Source organism: Struthio camelus, chromosome 26, assembly GCF_040807025.1.
Source record: "Struthio camelus isolate bStrCam1 chromosome 26, bStrCam1.hap1, whole genome shotgun sequence".
Lineage (NCBI taxonomy): Eukaryota > Metazoa > Chordata > Aves > Struthioniformes > Struthionidae > Struthio > Struthio camelus.
The window spans coordinates 6,271,266-6,291,777 of record NC_090967.1 but is presented as its reverse complement, the minus strand read 5'-3'; the positions used below and the strand labels follow the sequence as shown (position 1 = coordinate 6,291,777).

The window sequence follows — 20,512 nt, the reverse complement described above, 5'->3', positions numbered from 1 at the left end:
CCCCGCCAGCTCCCCTCCGCTCGCAGCCACAGCCTGAGCCTCTTTCCGGCCCTCTCCGCTTCCCTCTGGGCTGTCCCCTCGTCCTTGTCCTTTTCCCACGCCAGCCCAGACTTCCTGCTCGGTGGGAAAATGCTCCGAGTTGGCCGGGAGCTGGGATCGGCCCCGTTACCATAACCCCGGTCTGGGCATGACGTTTCTGCCTGGGGACAGACAGCCGCGAGCAGGGTGAGCGGGGCACAGGGGGACCCTCGGGGCCAGGCCAGGGACTCTGCAATGGCCTAATCTCCTTCCCCTGGGACGGACGCCTCCAGCCTCCACCTGCTGCTGGACATCCTCATCCGGGCTGGCATCACCACCCAAAATACACCCCTGTGAAGCTGAGAAACAACCAGCGAGGCACTGGTTTGCTTTTAGCCGGAGGCCCATGGAGCCGACACAACTTTGCCATATCTTAAAAATACCACTGGGAAGCAGAAATGCCTTTTCGCTTGGGAATGGCCCTGCCGGAGGGTCACCCTCCGCAGCGCTCTTCCTTGCAGGGCTCTCGCTGCGGCGAGACGCGGGGCACGCAGCCCCCACCCAGCCCGTGTGCCCTCCGCTGGGAACATTGGCTGTTAACTTGGGAAAACGCAGCCTGTGACTCCCCTGCTGTCTCGGGAAAGACACTGCACCTTGGGAGCCGTGGGGAAACTGAGGCAGAGTTAGAGCCGGGGCTAGATACTAGCAGACTGACCTGCTCAAACACCAGCTTTGTACAGGGAAGAGCTCAAACTCTCCAGCCCCAGAGCAGCAATCCTTCCCCCCTCCACCCCCGGGTTTGAGAAAAGGGGGCATCGGGGCTGGGCCTTTCCGCGCACGTCCCGGGCAGCGCGCCAGGGGCAGGCGGCCGGGGACCGGGGGCAACGCCAACTCCTCCTGCCTGGGATCATCAGGGCTGGGGCCGTGCCAAACTGCCGGGCTGGGATCTGGCCGGGTGACCTTTGAGTCTGGCGGAGCTGCGCTGCGTCGCTGTCTGCCTGCCCGTCCCGTCCTGTCCCGTCCCGCGTGGGTGGTTCCCGCTGGCACCCTCCGCTCCAGCCGGAGCAAAACCGGCCACGGGCTATTTTGAAAGCTGGTGTGTTGGCCTTGGCAGGCGGCTCTGGTTTGGCTCCCGCTCGTTTCCAGCCTCGCTCACATTTTTTTGGTTGTGGGGGATTTTTCAGCCCCCTGTCGCTGGCATTTGGCCCAGGGTGACAGACCCAGCACTGGTGTCTCAGTCCCCTCCCTGCCACCAGCAGTTGATGCCGGCTGAGCAGGACCGGGCCGGCAGGGAGGCCAGCGGGGAGCCCGACAGCACCGGTCCGGCCCGGGAGCGCAGGGGCTTCATGCGCTGCTGGGGCTGCCCTGCTCCAGCTGGGGGAGCGAGGCCAGAGCCGGTGTCAGCCCAAGGCCTGGGGCCTGTGCACAGCTCCCGCTCCCCAAACCCTGGGGGATTTCGGGGCTGGAAGGGCCTCAAGAGGGAGCTCAAAGCTTTTGAGCTGTCGGCCTGGAGCTTGCAGGGAGCAGCTGGGCTGAGCCGCAGCCGGAGCATCCCCTGGTCCCGGGGCGAGGGGCCGGCAGCCCCCGAGAGCGGGTCCGTCCAGCACAGCTGGAGGCAGCTCTTAGCCAGGCCAGAGATGAAGCCGGTGGCCAGTAGCTGGTGGCCATGGCAGCGGGTGGCCCTGCGGGTAGCATGGGACAGGGCTGGCGAGGGGCCACCCAGCGTGTCCAGCACCCTGGAGCGGGGCTGGCTGGGCATCCCAGAGCACCCACTGCTCCTGCAGCCCCCTCCTACCTCCTCCTCAGGATCAATTAAGATTATGAGCAGGACTAATTAACAGCCTGCTAATTGCACTCTGAAGCCCTCTATAAATCGTGAGATTTAAAAGCAGCTCTAGGGAAGATGTTGTGTCCTTTCTGCCAGTGTAGCCTGCAAGGAAGCCTCGTCCACGGCGTCCCCCTCTGTCCTAACACCCAGGGGCCAGGCCCAGCTGCGTCCCTTGGCACGGCCGGGCTGGAAGGACGGACGCGGCCCCGCAATGAATCCTGAGCGCTTCATGCCCCAGTGCAGCCAGGTGGCCCATCTGCGGCAGCAGTGATCAGGGCTCAGCCCCCCGCAGCCTCGGCAGGGGCAGGACAGGGACCCTCCTGCTTCGCCGCTGCCCCGAGGGTCCCGGCGGGGGGGAGCCGAGCAAGCCTTTTCCGATCGCCCTTCCCAGCTGCTGCCCCGGCAGCGCCTCTCACGTAACGAGAGCCCAGGAGTTGCATCAGTTGCACCTCGCGGCGGTAAACACGTGCGTGCCCCGCGGGAGCCGGCGCTCTCCCGGCGCCCGGCGGCTCCGGGGCTGCCCTTCGCCTCCCTGCACCAGCACAGGGCAAAGGCCCCCCTGGCTCGGCCAGCCTGGGGGCGCACGGCGCACGTCCGGCACGTCGGCCCCATGGGCTCGCGGGGCTCGCAGCCATCCCTGCGGCTGCCCCGCGGCGTCCCCCCTCCTGCTCTGCCAAAAGCCCCCGAGCCCACCCAGCCCTTCCTCGACACCCAGCGCTGCTCCGGGGGGGACCAGAGCCTCTGCAGGGGCCGGGTGGGCTGGTGGCACCGCCGGGCTCACCCCCATCGGTGCCCTGAGCCCAGCAGGGGCAGCGGTCGCGCAAGGACAGGAGGCCAACGGAGGTGCGAACTGGCCAGTGGCTGCCTTGCAGCTGATTTGGGACCCCAGTTTGGTCCTGGACAAAAAAAGTGTGGTGCATCAGCGGCCTCGGAGCGCTGGTTGTGCTTTCCTGCAGGAAATGCACCTTTCCAGTAGCCCGGTTTTCACCCCTGCCAGCCTAAACCACCCGTGGTGGCCACGGCTCTGCACCGGCAGCCCAGGCAGAGGCTGCCCCGGTTCTTCTGCACTGGTTTCGAGCTGGACGAGCCGCAGATGCACATGGGAGCTGCGCTCTCTCCCTGGCCCAGGAACGAACCCAGGCATCCGGGACCCCCAGCCCTCGCCCCAAGCAGCTAAATGGGGGTCCAGCTTTTGCCAGCGCCTGCAGCTGGCACCCTGGGCTTGGCCTCGAGCCGCGCAGAGCCCGCGCAGCAGCGGGTTTCTGCCACGGCCCCAGCCTGGAAGGGTGCGACGGTGCCAGGAAATCACAGCGCTGGATTGTCCCACACATCCCCAGGGCCCGGTGCCGCTCTACGCTGGCAACGGGGGTGTTGGGGGTTGCAGTTAGCACCAGTCTGGTTGCTTTTATTGAAACGGATCCCCCGTAGCAGGGTAGGTGCCTCGCAGGGTTTCGCTCAGCACCCTCAGCGCTTCCTCGCAGACTCCCTCGTATTCTGTCATTGTGGTTCGTTTGCCCCCGCTCAGGTTTCCCGGGCCCGCTCGCTGCTCCCACGGCTGCTGCGGGTGCGTTTGCCGTCGGCAAGGGGCCAGCCGGGCGGAGGACCGGCGGCACGCGCTGTCCTGCACGGGGACCGTCGTGCCTTTCTCCACGGCTGAGAGCCCCGTGGCTGGCTTTCCTTCATGGGCTCCCCATCGATCTAAGGTAGTGCTGGTTTTTAGGGAAATACCTAGAAGCCGGGGCTCGGGCTGTAAGTGCATTAGGGACCCGAGGCCAAGCACGGCGTGCACTGGCCCAGCCCGGACCCAGGAGCGCGGCCACGCTGCCGCAGGCAAACCCGTGTCCCCAGGCCTGCCGCGGGGCACGTCGGCCCCCGGCGCAGGGTTGGGCTTGGAGAAGGAGCCCAGAGCTGACCTCACAGGGTAAATCACTTCATTTGTAAAAATAAAAGATTAAAAAAAAAAAAAAAAAGAGCGAGTGAAATAACCGTTCCCTTCCTGAGGTGTAAGTCCGTGGCTGGATTTTGAGCAAATGGGCAGTACTCTTTCGCCATGGCCTAGCTGAGCCCCCCCCCCACCAAACAACCTGCAATATGGGGGTCCATGCACCCCCAAGCTGCTGCTGGGCTCACTGATGGGTGCGCAGGGAGCTAGCAGTGCCGGGGGGTAGGAACCCCCCCCAAAAGCCTAGGGATGGGTCCAGGGGATGTGGTGTGGTCCAGATCCAGAGCCTGAACCTGTGCCCAGGCTCCCTCCCCACAGCCTGGGCCTGAGCCCCCTGGTGAGGGCACAGGCCCTGGGCCCTGGCACCCCCTAAATCTCACTCCCAGCCTCCCAAATCCCCCAACCGTCCCCCCCATCCCAGTCCCCCCCCAAATCCTCCAACCCTCACCCCCATCCCTGGCTGCAGCCTCTTATGCTAGCCCCCCAAATGTCACCCCCATCTCAGCCCCCTCCAACCCCCCAGTTCTCACCCACATTTCAGGCTGCAGCCTCCCCAACCCACCGCCCCAGACCCCCAAACCTCACCCACAGCCCAGATGCCCTTAGACCCCTCAAAGCTCACCCTTAGCCAAGACTCCCCTCAAATCTGCCCTGCCCCCTAGCCCTCCCAGCCCCCCAACCTCCCCCCAGGCCAGAGCCCCCCCAAACCTGCCCGCTAGCCCCCAACCTCCCCCTAGTCTAGACCCCCCACATCTGCCCCCCAGTCCCCCAACCTCCCGCTAGCCCAGATCCCCCAAATCTGCCCCCAACCTTCCCCCAGCCCCCCAACCTCCCTCTAGCCCAGACCCCCCACATCTGCTCCAACCTTCCCCCAGCCCCCCAACCTCCCTCTAGCCCAGACCCCCCAAATCTGCCCCCAACCTTCCCCCAGCCCCCCAACCTCCCTCTAGCCCAGACCCCCCAAATCTGCCCCAACCTTCCCCCAGCCCCCCAACCTCCCTCTAGCCCAGACCCCCCAAATCTGCTCCAACCTTCCCCCAGCCCCCCAACCTCCCTCTAGCCCAGACCCCCCAAATCTGCTCCAACCTTCCCCCAGCCCCCCAACCTCCCTCTAGCCCAGAGCCCAGCTCCCCTATCCCCCCGAGTCCTCCGAACACCCCACCCCGCCTCTCTTCCCGGGAGGGGCGGAGCTATGCAAACCAGCCCTGCGCGGCCGCCAATGGCGAGCTAGCCCGGCAGCGCTATGCAAATATCTCCCCGAGGGAGGCGGGGCTATGCAAATGCTGCCGGCGCGGCTCGGGCAGGCGGCGGTGGCGGCGGCGGCGGGCTGCTCCCAGGACTTGCACCGGGACCGGGACCGGGACCTGGACGGGGACCCGGACGGGAACCCGACCCGACCGGGGCCGGACTGGGGCCGGGCCGGCTCTGCTGCAGCGCCGGACACCCACGGCCGTGCCGGCGGGGACTTGCCAAGGAAGAAGAGCCGGTGTCCAGGTGTGTGTCCCAGACCGGGGGGGGGGGTCCCGGGTGCACCGGGACGCGGAGCCGCCCCAGCCCCGGGGAGGAGGGACAGGGCACTGCCGGCAGGACCTGCCCGTGCGCCGGCGACTTGCCCCGGGGCGGCGTCCTGCGGGCGCCGTCGAGGCGCGGCCGCGCTCCACCGCGGGGTGCCGATACCGGCGGGGTCCGGGCTCCCCCGGCCCGACGGAGCCCCCCTACCCGCGGCCCCGCACGCCGCCGCCCGGCTGCCCCGTCGGGGCGCACGGGCTGGGGAAGCGGTTCGGGCCCGGCCCGTCGGGGGTGCCGGTGCGGCGGGGCTGGCGCCCTGCGGCTGCGCTGGGCACAGCAAAGCCCTGTCCCCGCGCCCCGCCGTCTAGGGATGGCGCGCTATAAAAAGCCTGTGGTTTGCGCTGTGCTCGGGGCGGTTATTTTTACTCGTGTCTGCGCAGGGAGGAACGCCTGAGTTTAACCCAAAAGTGCAGGTTGCCGGGTGGACGCGAGGCCTGGCCCTGGCATCGGCCTCCCCCAGGCTCCTGGGCCCCAGCGAGGCCTTTGGGCGCCAGGGCTGAGACCTGCCCGGCCCGCCGCACGTCAGGGGAAGCTGAGGCACGGGGCAGCAGGGCTGTTTGCTCAGCGGCAGCGCTAAGGCTGCCGCACACCCGGCCCCGGGCTCGGCCGTCCTGCTCTGAGGGCCTCTGCCGTGCGTGGCCGGGGCCAGCCGGCTCCTTGGTCCGTGTCCACCTCCGGTGCCCCAGTGTCACAACACAGTGTGACACCGTGCCCCTGGGCTGGCAGGCCACACTGTGGCCCAGCGCCCTGGAAAACATTCAGGATGTTGTTTATTGATTGGGTTTTGATGTGATTTCTATCCACCGCAGAGGACGCTTCCAGCAGAAGCTGAAGTGCTTGCTGGGAACACAAAAACCGTCACCCAGTGCAACCGTGTCCCGTCCTCGGTCTTTCCCAGACATCCCCTCCCCACCTCTTCCCCGAGGCGAGGAAGATGGGGAGCCTGGGGACCGCCCAGAGTGGTGGTGGGAGGGCAGGTCCCCAGCCCTGGGCCCGCATCGGGGCCCCGAGCGCCTCTGCAGCCCCACTGAATTCAGTAGGACCCGATGCAGCCCCAGGGCCTAATTTCACGTTAGCTTTGCTGGGCTGTTGCACTTGTCCGGTAGTTTATAGCACGCGCTGACTTGCTGAGAGACCCAGCTCGGTACCCTGATGCTCCCAAGTGGGGATTTGACCCGTCCATGGCTCTTTCTTCCCAGCATGTGACATTTCCAAACTGTCCCAGTGCATGCGAGTCTCACTGCGTTGCACGTCCCTCCGGGGAGAGCGAGGTGGATCCTCTGCCGGATCCTCCTGCCCACTGCAACCGACTGCCAGCAAGTCCCTGTCCCCAGGGCTTTACTCTTCTAATGAGAGAAAGTTTCCCAGAGCTGCTGGCTTTGGAGATGGGGTTTTACGGGTAATGAATTAAGTTTGCAGCTGGCAGGTGAGCTCTGTGCGGTTACCTGGCAGACGGGGACCTGCTTCAGGGCTTAAATGGGGGAGGTGATGGGCTGTGCTCCCCTTGGTCCGTGAACGTCCTTCGGGGCAGCTGGTACCGGTCGCTGTTGGAAACGGAGCCCGGGTGACCCAGCCACGGAGCCGGATCCCGGCTGATTCCCATCTTCCTGGCTGTCAGCAGGACAAATCGCACATGGCTCCCACGTGGGGGAGACTCGTGCAGCGTGGGGAGTGAATTCGGGGTGGAGATGCAGGCCCCGGGTTTGATTTAAGCTTTCAAACGTTCCTGCTCATCTCCGAGCACTGATGCTGTTGGCCGAGGGCAGGCCGCGGTGCTCGGCTGGGGAGCTGAGGATGGTCTGGCACCGCAGCGTGGAAGCAAAGCAGGGTTTAGAAACCGTCCCAGGGTGCAAGGGGAGCAGGGATCGTTCCTGGGAGCCCAGGAGAAGCGTCCGTGCACGGCAGGACGGGGCAGCAGCGAGGAGATGCGTGGGGCTGTGAGCTGGAGCGCTGCTGAGATGCTGAATTGTGTTTGGGTGTGATTTACACCCGGAAGGGGGAGGGGGGGGCGCAGGAAATTACAGTATTTAAGACCTTTGGATTTCCCTCCTCTTAACAAGACTAATTATGGCAGGATTCTCGGGAACTGGGCTCACGCAGCCCAAACTCCCCGCCAGTGGGCTCAGGCCAGTGGGCAGCAACTCAGGGCTGCCCCCGGCAAACTCTCTGTTAGCAAACATGCTGCATTTTCCAAATTAACAGCCTGCTCTAGCGTGGGACAGCCCAGCCCAGGCAGGAGCAGCCTGTTTCCTACCTGGGCCGCTGCTAGCAGTGCAAGTGGGTCCCTGCAGGGCTGCAAGCACCGGCCGAAACCGGCAGTCCAGCCCCGAAGCGCTACGGCTGGTGAGGTTGGTGCATGCGCCTGTATTTCTAAGGGAGGGGGGAAATAGCCGCCTTGTTTTGTGGGGACATGACAATCCTTCCTCCTTCCGCACAGTCATTTTGGAACCGAAAAGCCTCCACCCATCGCAGCAGTTTTGCCAGCAGCGCACTGGGCAGCGGCGATGCCTGGAGGGGAAGGGACTTTCGGTCTGCGTCACATCGCGCGGGGCCGGAGCCGGCGCGAGGCCGGGTCGCGGGCTCGGCCGAGGGCTGCCCTCGCTGCCCCGCTTCCCAGCGGCTCCTCCCGGCTTTCCCGCTCGCCCTCCCGCACGCGGCACTGCGCTGCCGGCCAGACTCTGGTTTATACTGGTCGCTTGTCTAAACAAGCTAGAAAAAGCAGAAGGGCCTGTCGAGCCCCTGCAGCCGTGCGGGTAAACTCGGCCTTTTCCCTGCGCTGGCCGCGGGACGCCGTTTGCGTCGGGCTCCCCGGGGAGCGCCGAGGGCAGGGGCCGCGTCCCCAGCCCGCAGCCGGAGGGGCCCGGCCCCGCGCGCCCCTACTCGGTTGCTGTTTCGCTCCAACAAAACGCTGGAGGCACCGAACGCAGACAGCAGGGACTTGCTGGCCGCTCTCTTCCCCGCAGTTTCTGCCCAGGCGTTCTTGTGTGTTTGGCTTCAGGTTTGCAACCAAATTCCCAATTGCTTGGCAAAAATGGACTTTTTCCCCATTTTTTTTTCCCCAAAATGCCGTGTTGGGGAGGGGAAGCGGGAGGTGGGAAGGTGCAACGAGCTCCAAGAGAGACCGTACCCAGCCTCGGCGAGAAGCAACGCCTGCTCTTAATGTTTTAGCCCTGAGCACGTGGGGAGGGTGAGGATCGGGCGAGTCCAGCCCTGCGCCTTCCCGAGCCCTCGGCTGTGCTTGCTGGGACCGGGGAAAACTTTCCTCTTCCTCCTCCAGGAGACGAAGGGAAGGAGGGAGCCCCCTTCGCTCACGTCCCGGGGTCCTGCCGGCCGGGGGTCTGGGCACCGGACCCGGCTCGGACCCTGCGCGTGCTCCAGCTGCCATCGCCACGTCGCTCCCCTAGTGACTGCCCGCTCTGGTTGCAGGATGGATTTAGGGTGAATTTGTCAAATTTGGCCACTTCAGCTGCATTACAGAGACTGAGAAAGTTGCATGGCTGTAAAAGCCGGCGCTGGGGACCGGTCCCCCGTGCTGCTGGCCCGGCACACCAAAACCACCGTCCGGGACCATGCACGGCGCAGGGCAACGCGGGTCCTCGTGGTCCGACCTCACTGCTGCCCTGGGGCTGTGCCGTGGCACACAGAAAAACACGCTGCTCTCGGGGGGGGTGGCTTCATCTCGGAGCGCTAATTAGGAGTTTAGGTAGGAAGTTTACACACGCTGCTGCGATGCAAATGACCCCTAAAGACACGCAGGATCCGTGCAGTTAATTATAACCCAGGCTGCAGCCGGGGGTCTGGAGCGACACCTCGCCGCGCTTCGCGGGCCCGGTGGGGAAGCACGTCCCGGCAAAGCGACAGCTCGTAAAAGCCGCTGCGCGTCTGGGTGGAAACCAGCCCGGTGCGTGCGAAAGAGCAGCGAGCCCGGGCTAAAGATACACGTGCGTGGGAGGGCGCGGAGGCCAGCGGGACGCCAGGCATCGCGGGCACCTCTGGCCGGCCGAGGCAGAGCCAAGCATCTCCTCCCTTCAACCAGCCGGCAAAGCAGGGGAGAGACGAGCGGGCTTTTATCCTGGGCCTGACAAGGGATAGGAGCCATCGAAGCTGTTTCGGAGGAATTGAAGGCTCTGCTTGCGCTGGAACGGGGTTTTGCTGGGCTTGTGCATAATGACTGTGCTGTCACATCCCTGCCTGGCAGAGGATGGGATTTGGTCCGCGAGCCCTCGCTGGGGGCCAGCTCCTTGCACCGTCCCGGGCCGTGGGGACGAGGCTGCAGGGATGCCGCCTGCCCGGGCAGGCCGGGGTCTGTCCCCCGAGCCGGGCAGAGCCGCCCCGTTGCGCCCTTCGCCGCAGGCTGCGCTAATCGCCTGCAGTGGTAATGCTGCTTATCGCCTTATTGCACGGGCGAAGCAATTAAAATCCAGAGTGAAAACCTCCCCTCCCCTCCCAGACCCTTAATACCTGCCGGGGGAGCCAGCAGGGATCCAGCCGCGTCCCTCGGCACCCCTGCCGCACTGCGGCGCCTGAGCCCCGGCAAACTCGGGGCGCACGGCCCCCGAGCTGCGACGCCCTCCGCCACGGTCCCGAGAGCGTCTGTCCCTGCGTGCGGTGCCCCTGGCTGCCCCCGCAGCACCGCGGCCGGGCAAAGCCCTGGCAACATACCCCAGGCACGGGGTCACGGCGCGGGGGCAGGCCAGCCCCGTTGGGGAGCTGGCAGCCGAGGCCGGACCCCGGCGAGGCCCCGGGGGAGCAGAGCGGCGTGCAACGCGCGGCCCCGCTCGCCGGCTCTGGTAATGAGCTGCTCGGGGAGGCAGATGATGAAAGCGCCCCGCGCGTTGCACGAGGCCTCGCCGGCCGGCTCCCAGCCCAGCGCCCGTGCCGCGGAGCCGCGGGGCCCGTCCTGCCGGCGCTGTCTGCCACTTCCCCTTCTCTCGTTTCGCACCTCCTTCCTCCGCCTGCTATTCTGGGCTGGGAGCGCGGGGCCGAGCCCGGCGGCTGCCTCCGGGGAGCAGCTCACCTGGGCGCCCTCGGTCCCTCGGCTCCGCGGGGGTCCCAGGAGTTGCGGCCGCTCGGCTCTTCCCCGTCTGCGGCCTCTCCTCCCTCCAGCCGGTTCGGCGCGCGGCACCCAGCTCCCGCCGGACCCTGCCGCGCTTCGCGGGGGACGGATGGGGACATGCCGAGGGGCAGAGCCGCGCAGGGCTCGGGGCTGGCGGCCACCGGGGATGCTCCAGGGCGGCGGCATCGCGCGGGGCCAGGACCGTCCCGCTCCGTGCTGCAAGCCGGGATGCTGGAGCGGGGCGCCGGGGCGGCCGAGGGGGCCCTGCTCGCGGGAGGGCTGCCGGTCCCAGCACCCCGCTGAGCGCGCGCTCCCCTCCCGCCTGAGGTTTGCGAGCCTTTAAAAATAACCTTTTGAGGTGAGCGTGTCCTGCGCGGGGGGAGCGCGCGAGGGCTCGGCACGCCGCGGCCCCCCGCGGCCTCGGGCAGCCGGAGGCACCGTCCCCCCCCACTGCGCCGCGCAACAGCATCTGGCCTGCGAGGGCCAAACCGGGCTCAGAGCCAGCGTCCACCAGGGGAAAAAAACTCACATTTCCGCACCCTGAACGAAAGGCCGTGGGATCGGGGTGGGGAGGCGAGACCTGAGCCCCTCCGGCCCGGGGCCACCTGCCTGCAAGCGCCCCGGCCGCCTGCCCCCGCGCCGCGGGGCACCCCCAGCCCTGCCTGTGCACAGGCACAGGGAATAGTTGGGAAAACCTCTTCATTTTCACCAGGGAATAGCTGGTTTTTTCCGGAAAGTGCCCTCGCAGCGGGGCTCGGGCGGCCCGGGGAGCCTCGGCAGCCCGCCGTACCTTGGTGCCGTGCGTGGGCCCGGGACAGAGGGTGGCAGCGGGGCCGTGGGAACCGCAGCACAATTTCCTTCCATAAATTAAAATTAGTTTTGATCTGCTAAATATAGCAGCTGAGCAAGATGGTAAATGGCAACGTGCTTGAGAGAAGGAAGCGGGAGACGCTGTGGCATCAGGGGGACCGGAGGGCCAGCGGTTCGCAGCGAGCCCGACCCGCACCCAGAGGCCGCCGGCCCGACTGGGGGCCGCGGCGAGGAGCACTGGCTCCGGGGAGCACGAGGTCCCGGCCCCGCGCGCTTCCCGGGTCGGCTCCTGGAGCGAGGACGTGGCCAGGGGAAGATGCCAGCGGCGGGTTGTCCCCCTGCGAGGTGGCACCTCGGGCCACCGGGGCAGAGCTGGCCGCGGAGCGGTGCTGGTGCCCGGCGTCCATCCCCGCCGGCTGCGGCCGATGGCACCGGCCGGGAGGGCGAGGGGAGGTTTTGGGGAGCAGCGGCGGGCGGGGGGGTAGGACGCGGGGGTCCCCGGCCCCCTCGTCCGTCCCACCCCCGGCGCGCGTAGCGTGCAGAGGTGGGCGGTTTCGCTTTACTGTCTTCTCGGAGAGCCACTTCCTGACGTGCGCATGTCTGAGGTCAAATTTAGTCTATTCATGATGCGAAAAAAAAAGAAAGAAAGGAAGAAAAAATTGCATTAAAAAAATACCCTCAAACCTAAAAACGGCCCCTTTATGTTACGGAGAACTCTCCGTGCTGCCAGCCCGGCCTCTCCCGGGTCAGCGAGAGCCGGCGGCGAGGGGACCGGCGCGAGCGCGTGGGGCGGCCTCGGAGCGGCCCCGCGCCGGCGCTGCGAGGTGCCAAGACGGAGCCGGCGCTCGCAGCGAGGCAGCCGGGCCGGGGGCCGGGGTGCTCCCTCGCCGGGGGGCTGCCGGGGGGCACGGTGGGGACGGAGCCGGCGCGGGGCCGGGGCGATGCAACTGGCTGAGCAGAGCCGAGGGGATTTTTTCCTGCCCCTCCCAAGCAGAATTTCCCAATCTTTTTTTTTTTTTTTTTTTTTGCTTTGTTGCTTTTCAACCAACCTTTGCTGAAAAGCTGGGAAATGCCACTGAAAACGAAACTTCCTCTGAAAACTTATCTTTCGGCAAAACTTATTTTTGGCTCCCAGTTGCCGCCTGCGGAGGGGTGAGGAAGCACGTGCTGCGCGGCCGGGCTGGCGGAGGGGACGCCTCCTCGGGCCGGCTCCGCGCCGCCGCGGGCTGGAGGCGCTCAGCGGCATTTCGCTCTCTTCCAGCCTCCCCTGCGGGCATAGGAGGCCAAAATGGGCCGGAAAAAAATACAGATCAGTCGAATACTGGATCAGCGGAACCGGCAGGTGAGAGCCACCGCGGAGGGACGAGGCGGGCACGGCGGCGATGGGGAGGCCGGGGACCCGGCCGGCAGCCTGGCGGGTGCCGCTAGGGCTGCGAAAAGGCCGTGAGAAAGGCAAAGCAGCTCTTCTCACGCCTGAGCCTGCGGGTGCTCGGTCTTCCAGAGCCTGCAGGGCGCTTGGGTGGCAGCTCGGGGTTTGGGGGGAGGTTGGCGCCGCTTGGGAGGAAAGTGGGGGGGGGGGGCTGTGCCGGTGCCTGGTCCGCGGGCCTGGGGGCAGCGCCGCGTCCCCCCTCCCTGCTCTGCAGGTGACCTTCACCAAGCGGAAGTTCGGGCTGATGAAGAAGGCCTATGAGCTGAGCGTGCTGTGCGACTGCGAGATCGCCCTCATCATCTTCAACAGCACCAACCGCCTCTTCCAGTACGCCAGCACCGACATGGACAAGGTGCTGCTCAAGTACACGGAGTACAGCGAGCCGCACGAGAGCCGCACCAACTCCGACATCCTCGAGGTAGGCGGCGAGCCGGGGCCGGCGGCGGGGGCCGGCGGGACCCCCGCTCACCGCCCCGCCGCCTGGCAGACGCTGAAGCGCAAGGGGCTGGGGCTGGAGAGCCAGGAGCTGGAGCTGGACGAGGGGCTGGACGCCGGGGAGAAGATGCGGCGGCCGAACGAGGGCATGGACCTGACGGTGGCGCGGCCCCGCTTTTACGTGAGTGGTGGCGAGGCCGGGGTGGAGGGGCTCCCCGGCCGGTCACCCGTACCCCGGCTGTGCCGGCAGCTCCTCGGCTCTGACCCCGGCCCCCCCGCTTTGCCCCACAGCCCCCGGCACCGCTGCCCGGCCACGAGGCAGCCTATGGCAGCTCCTCGCCGGCCGGCGCCGACGGGACCCTCGGCAGCGCCGGCGGCTCCCCGCAGAGCCAGGGCCGCCCGCCCGCCTTCAAGCCGGCCGCGCCAAAGCACGGGCAGCCGTCGGGACGCTCGCCGGGGCCGCTGCCGCCAGGTAGGCTCAGCGCCGCCGCCGGGCATCCTCGGCTGCTGGCTGCCCTTCGTGCCTCAGTTTCCCCTCCGCACGGCGAGCAGCCCGGAGCGGTGAAGGGTTTCGGCGCTGGGGCTCCGGGTCTCGTTGCAGCCAGCAGAAGCCGCGCGAGCCCTGGGGACGGCCGGCAAGGTGCACGGCGGGGCTCCCCGGCCGCCGCGGCTTCCCAGCCTCGCCTGCTTGCGTGCACCGCGCGCCGGCCCAGTGGCGCATCCCGCGTCCCGCGGGGGTTTTCCCCGGCCGCTGCATGCAAAGCTCCTCCGGCAGCATCTCCTGGGGACTTACCGGGCCGTGCCGGCAACGGGGCCGGGGCCGGCACGTGGGCGAGGGCAGGTAGCGCCGGGCGGCAGCTGCGGCATCGCCGGCCCCGGCCGCCCTCCAGCTGCTTCCTGCACCGCGCTGAGTCACGGCCACCGCCACGCGCCCAGGTGGCCCCAGGGCACCCCGAGCATCCGCTGCCCTCGGGGCCGGGCGGCCGGGGCGCAGGGGGGGGCCCTCATCCACCCCCGGTGCCGCTCGGTGCAAAAGCGGCTGGAAAAAGTGACGCTGGGGCTTGACCAGTGGAAACCCCCGAGGTGGCACGGGGGCGGCCGGGTAAGGAGCGGTTTCGCCTTGCACCGTGCCCGCCTGCACCGCGATGCTCCCGGGCCGGCGTGCGGATTTTGCAGCTGCCACCCCCCTCGGCCGGCGACGATGGGTCCCGGCCACTGGCTCTGAGCCGGGGCCGGGGCTGGCGGTGGTCGCCCCACAGCCCGCCCGGGGTGGCGTGCACGCCGCGCGGTCCAGGCCGGGCGGCCGCCTTGGTGCGTCGCTTCCGCTGCTGGTGCAGCGCCGCCGTAGCGCGGCCGCAGCCGGCCGGGGGCGGTGGCCGCAGCCCAGGTGCGAGGCGGCAGCCCGGGGCCCCCCCGGGCCGGCCCGGTGCAGGAAGTGGGTTTGCAGGCGCAGCGGCGCAGGGCGACGCACGGCCCCGTGCAAGCACCGCGCGGCCCCGGCCGCGGCCTCGCATCCGGCCCCTGTGACGCCTGGGCACGGCGGCCACGAGGACTGGAGCCCCCGGCAGCCCCGTCCCTCTGCCGCGGCTGCTCTCCGGGGCCGCCCTGCGCATCCCCCCTCCCTCTCTCCTTCCAGGTGTCGGCTACCCCCTCTTCTCTCCCGGCAACCTCAGCCGAGCCCTGGCTACCAAGACGCCTCCCCCTCTTTACCTGGGGGCCGAGGGGCGCCGCGGAGAAGCCCACGGCAGCCTGGCGAGCGGCAGGAGTGGTGTGAGTGCGGCGGTGAGTGCCGCGGGGGTCCCGGCAGGGCACCCGGTCCCTGCGGTACCCGCTGCCCTGGCCGACACAGGGGGGACGCGCTGCCCCAGGAGCCGGGCTGGTGGATGCAGCGCTTCCCCCCACCCCGTTTCACCCAGCCCCCCGGCTGCTTGCACCCCAGTCCCCCAGGGGTTGCATCCCAAAGCCCCCCAGGTCCCTGCCCAGGCTCCCTGGGGGCCATGCGGGCATTTCCACCCCCCTCCCCACCGTGCCCCGGTGAGGATTTCCAGCGCTTCTCTCCTGCCGCCCGAAAAGCCCCGTCCCCATCCCCGTCTCCATCCCCATCCCACGACTCTGCTGGGGGGGGCGCAGGGGTGGGAAGGCCCCTGGGAGGGAGATGCCACCTGACGAGAAGGCACCGCCGTGTCCCCGCAGCGACCACTCTACCCCAGCCTGCAGACCCTGAGCCCCGTGCTCGCCCCGGGCAGCGCCAGCGTTGCGAACCACGGCCTCACTGGCTTCCCCTTCCTCGCCTCGGCCCAAGCGGGTAAGCCCTGACCCCCCCCTGCTCCGGGCCAGCCCCGGCCCCCAGCCCTGGCCGGGGGCTCCTGCTCACTCTCGGCCTCCCGCTCAGCAGAGTATGGGGCTGGCGAGGCCCCGGCCCCCCCCGGCTTCCTGCAGCCCGGCACCGCCGCTTCCTGGCAGCATCCGCGGGACATGGCAGCGCTGGGGTGAGGACCGCTGCGGGCAGCGCGCCGGCGGGCACAGGGAACGGCCGCCCGCAGTGCAGGGTCCAGCCCTGGGGTGGGGGCTGCGGACGGGGGAACCGGCGTGAGGGTCTGAGCCTGTCCTTGGGGAGCTGCTGCCCCTGTGGATGCCACCTTCCAGCACTGCTCCTGGGCACCGCCGGGACCCCAGCACCCAAAGCCCAGCCCTGGCACAGGGAAGTCGGAGCAGTCCCACACTGGCCTCTGCCCGGTTTCTGCCCCAAAAAGGGAGCCGGGGTGCTCAGGAGGAGCACATTTCCCCCCACGCGTGGGACTGCGGTCCCAGCGCCGGGGCCCCGCTGCCCCTGGGAACCCTCCCACCCACCGGGTCCCAGCTCAGCCCGCTGCTGGCAGAGACTATTTAAAACTGGATTTGCCCCAGGGGACCTGGCCCCCATCTCCCCCCACCAGCACGTACCAGGCTCCCAGCAGCCGTGCCAGGCGTGTGGGTGGGAGGCTGCCTGGGAAGCGGGTGCTTGGCTGGGTCGGCAACGTCGCAGCCCTGCTGGGTCCCGGGCTTTGGTCTAGAGCAGGTCAGGAACGAGCAATTGGCTGGAGCTGGTACGCGTGGTGAGTTTGGTGGGTCTCAACACGGCTCGGGAGGAAAGGCGGCACGAGATCCTGCCTGTCCCCACCTTGTGCTCCTCTGCGAGGGATGCTGCACAGGGATACCCAGCCTCACCCTGTCTCCCTTCTTTCCCCAGGGTCAGTAGCAGGATCATCCCCACCGAAGAGCCATCCCCGGCTCCCAGCAGCCCCCTGCAGCACCAAGCCATCAGCATCAAGTCGGAGCGGGTTTCTCCGGGGCTCAGCTGCCCCTCGGGGCCCCCCCAACCTCCCCTGGGCAGCCTGTCCTCCCTGAGTGAAGCCCCCCGAGGCCCTGGGGACCTCCAGCCGCGGGAGGACTACACAAAGGGCTACCCCTACCCCCTGGGCCTGTCCCGGCCGCTGGCAGAGGAGCAGCGGGCTGCGGTCCCCGTGCGGCGCGTGCAGGCCATGGACACTTGGCAGAGATAGCAAGGCTACGGGGGTGCAGGGGCCTGGCTACGTGTACATACTGGGGGAGCAGCCCCCTGCTTTTAGCCCATCCTGGGCCAGCAGCCGAGTCCCTGGGAAGCCCCCGCGCCCTTTGCAATGCTGCAGCGGGGCACGTGGCACGGCAGGGTTTCCCTCGGGGCTCTGTCCCAGATGCCAGGGCCGTAACTCACAGCAGACCCTGTCCCCTGCCCCAGTGTCCCCGCACAAGCAGCCCGTCCCCCTCTTTGCAGCGCTTCCCCGTGGTTCTCTGTGCCCGGCTGCAGGGTCCGCGCGGCCTGGATGGCGCCGGGCTGCAGCATGTAACCCCGTCCGTCCAGCCATCCCCGCACGAGTGTGTCCCCACCGAGCGGGAATGGCTGCGAAATGCCACGGGGTGGCAGCAGGACTGAGCGCGCCGGCACCGTACAGCAGCCAGCCTAACCTTGCACGCGGCGGCAGTGGGCTGCCCTGCGGCCCCCAGCCCAGCGCGGGAGGGCAGAGGGTCTGCGCAGAGCCGGCCCAGGCCAGTGTACGCCACTCCGCCAGCCCAGGGACTCTTTTCTATTTATTACGTTCTCACCAATAAAGATCTGGGGGTGTCCAGGCTTGTGGTGTGAGCTTCTTGCAGGGCTGAGTAACTCTTTTCAGGTCCCTGTGGTTTGACCTGGGCTGTTCGGCTCCCTGGGAGACCCCAGGAAACATGTGTCAGGTCTCAGCTTTGCAGCCTGCTGCAGGAGCAGGGCTGGGAGCTGGCAAGGCAGAGCGCTCCCAGCTGGTGAAGAAGAGTGGGAAGAAAACTCTCTCCTGTACCCTTAAGATCTGCATCAGTGGGGGCAGGCGTGGGGTTAACGGGGCTGGAGGTACCTGCCCACCACCTGCGCTGCCTCTCTTATAGCCCAGGGCTGGGCCAGGGCCAGGTTTTTTGGTGCTCCCAAGGGTGGGCAATGCCTTGTGGGCCCTGCAATGTGCCCCCTGCAATGTGCCCCCTGTGCTCCTGGCCTCGTGGGTGCAGGTAAGGGAGGGGAAGGAGAGCGGGGCGGGGGGGGGGCTCCTGGAGACTGGAGTTTGGCATTGCCTGCTGGGGCTGGCTTCACGGGGGGCTGTCTCCCAGGCATGATCCCTCTCTGGCCCTGTGGCAGCCCCCGGGTGGGATGGAGCCCCTCTGCCGTGGCGAACGTGGCTGCCTCGCAGCCAGGCAGCTCCAGGGAGATTACCTGCAGCAGAGCTTCAAGATTAAAACACGGGAGGGAGATTAGTCCTGGGAAGAGTTTGTCCGGTTTAACAGAGCCTGGAGGGGGACATAAATACCCAGCCCGGATTAGGGCCTGTCTCCTTGCTTGTGAGGAGCCTGCCACAGCCCAGCTCTGGGGCCTGCCTTGAGGAAATCCTCTGCTGGGGACCCTGTGCAGTCACTGCTCTGGGGCTCTGCCCTCAGCAGGGCAGGAGGGGGGAATCAGGGCACCCCCAGCCCTGGGAGCCTGCAGGCACAGCTGCAAGGCCTCTATGTCCCAGGCGGAAGAGGGAGGCCCAGGGCGGTGGAGGCTCAGGCTGCCTGGTGGGTGACTATGGCCCAGGTCCTCCTGGGCAGTGAAAGGGGATGGGGTCTCACCTGGCCAACAGCTCCCAACCCCGGGCTATTTGGCTGCCGGAGGGATCTGCGGGCTGCCCTAGGATGGCTTTCCAGCTGGGAACGGGTTTCTGAGTGCAAAGAGGAACAGAGACACCCAGGGAAAGTGTGGGGGCTGGGGTTAGACACTGATTGAATAGCAATGACTGCATGATTTATGGTTTGCATTATTGCATGGTTCATTTGAATATATGCTAATAAGGCTTTTCTCCTCATTTTGTTTGTAAGATTTAGATTTGCTATGGCAACCCACTGGCATGGAATGAACGCCAGGAAATGTCAGGGCGAGGTGAGCCCCGGGGAGGGGCTGGGGCTGCCGGGGAGCCTCGCCACATCCTGCCACGGGGACCCGGGAGCGTCTGTTGGGACGCGGAGGGCAGCGACGGGAGACCCGGAGTTGGACTGGAGCCACGCATCACCCTGGCTGCCTGCAGGTCCAGTAATGCCCCGCTGCGACAGGTCCCGGCTCTAAATCCCAGTGGGATGGGTGGAGGGAGCCCCCAGGCCACCTTCAGACTTGCACTGAGGTGGTCTCGCACCCCTGCCCATCTCTTTTCCCCACAGTTGAGTGTCCCCCAGGCACGGCATGGACCTGCTGGTGGGACACGCCATCGAGCAAGACCCAAAAGCTGCAGTGAGGGACCCTCAGCTCCATGCAGCTCTAGATCGCCCCAGGTTGGGGGGATAGGGCTCGGGATGATGCTGGGAAGAGATGGGCACCTGAGCTCACTCCATATCCCCCACCTGCCAGCATCATCATGCTGCACGGTGGCGTGGCCGGGGCATCTTCTCACCTCTGTCGCTTCCCGCTCTGCGGCCCGAAGTGCCCCATTCCCAGCTGGCCCGTGAGCTGCGCCAGTAAAGTCCCGTTACCTGCAGGCCCAGCATGGCAGGGGCTGTGCCGCTGCAGGGAAGGCCGGATGCTGGGCTCCGGTGCTCTGGGCTGCAGAGCTGGAGGTGTCTCATCCTCCCCTTGGTGCCGGATCCTTTCCGGGGCGCTTTGGCAGCAGCTGCTGGGGAGAGAACGTGCCGTTGGGGCTCTGTGTGGGCATTGCAATCTCAGTGCTCCCTCGCTGGGGGAAATGGGGATGGATCTAGTTTGGGGGGGGACCATCCCCTCCCTGGAACCAAGGGAGAGCAGCCCCGCAGCATCGGATCCCAGCTGGACGGGTGCTGGAAAAGGCTGTTTTGGGCTGATGCCCCCTGTCCCTGGGGGCCGTGGCACTACTGGGGGAATGCCCTGGGTGGGGATGGGATGGGATCCAGGGCCAGGCGGTCCTGCCGGGGCCGGGAGGGGACCGGGACCCGACAGGGGTGCTCCGCACCGGGCACTGCCTGATTCCACGGAGGGGTGGCTCCGGACTGCCCGGCCCTGACCCGACGGGGTGGACCGGCCCCCTCCTGATGCCGGAACCGGTCCCAGCCCCAGGGTTTTGTGGAGCTGTTTAATGATCTCTAACGAAAAGGAAATGAGCCTCGGGCTGGCGGTGGATTACGGGGGATTAGGGCTGGCGGCGAGGCTCGGGGCGGGGTGCGAGTCCGGCCCCCAGGGGACAGGGGTGTCCTGGGCGACCCGGCTCGTCTCGCAGCTCTTCTTCCCGCCTCTCCGGTACAGAAAGGGGGCCGTGCCGGCCCCGGCGGCTCCCGGGCCCCTCTCCCCCCACGAACACCCACTTTGTTGTTTTGCAAAAGCACTAAAATATTCATAGCGCTGCGTGGAGCGCTCCTCTTAATGAATTTTTGATCAAAACGTTATCAGGAAGCCAAAATACGCTGCTTCCCTCGCCGGGAGGGACCGGGCCCGAGGTGTGCTCGGTACCGCGGGGCTGGAGGAGCCGGTGAGCGAGGCGGTTTCAGGACAAGGCCCCGGCGGAGGGGACCGCGGACACGCGTGGGGTTCGGGATCCGGCCGCGGGGGTGCTGGGCGGTCAGACACGGGGCAGTGCGGGGAGCCGCCCGGCCGGCTCCATGCGAAGACCCGGTTAGACGGGGCGGGCGGCGGGAGACCGGAGTAGCGCACCCCGCCGGCCCCCAGCCCCGCCGGGAGAAATATTCGTTGAGGGGGAAATGCATAAGCGGAGCTCATTAGAGGAAAGCACGGAGCCCGGCAAAGCTCTCCGGCAGCGCCGGGCCCTGGGGCGGCAGAGCTGGGGGCGCCGCTCCGCCTGCACCGGGAGGGGAGCTGCGCCCCGGCGGCCCGGGCTCGGTGCCGGCTCGGAAGGTGGGTGCGCAGCCCCCCGCGCTTCCTCGCTCCGG

General features: G+C 67.6%; 1 protein-coding gene across 6 annotated transcripts; it reads left to right on the top strand.

The window, feature by feature from the left end:
- The first annotated feature begins 5,070 nt into the window (after positions 1-5,070).
- MEF2B (myocyte enhancer factor 2B) lies at positions 5,071-17,252 on the top strand. Of its 6 annotated transcripts, none has more exons than XM_068919924.1 (9): positions 5,071-5,282; positions 12,485-12,565; positions 12,867-13,070; positions 13,140-13,268; positions 13,379-13,559; positions 14,724-14,857; positions 15,281-15,392; positions 15,483-15,576; positions 16,317-17,252. In XM_068919924.1, exons 2-9 carry the CDS (start codon positions 12,512-12,514, stop codon positions 16,627-16,629), a joined length of 1,221 nt encoding a protein of 406 aa, XP_068776025.1. In that variant the 5' UTR covers positions 5,071-5,282; positions 12,485-12,511; the 3' UTR covers positions 16,630-17,252. The 6 variants fall into 6 exon arrangements, with proteins under 6 accessions (XP_068776025.1, XP_068776024.1, XP_068776023.1 ...); XM_068919923.1 differs by having other exon boundaries at positions 15,480-15,576; XM_068919922.1 differs by having other exon boundaries at positions 14,724-14,869.
- The last annotated feature ends 3,260 nt before the right edge of the window (positions 17,253-20,512 follow it).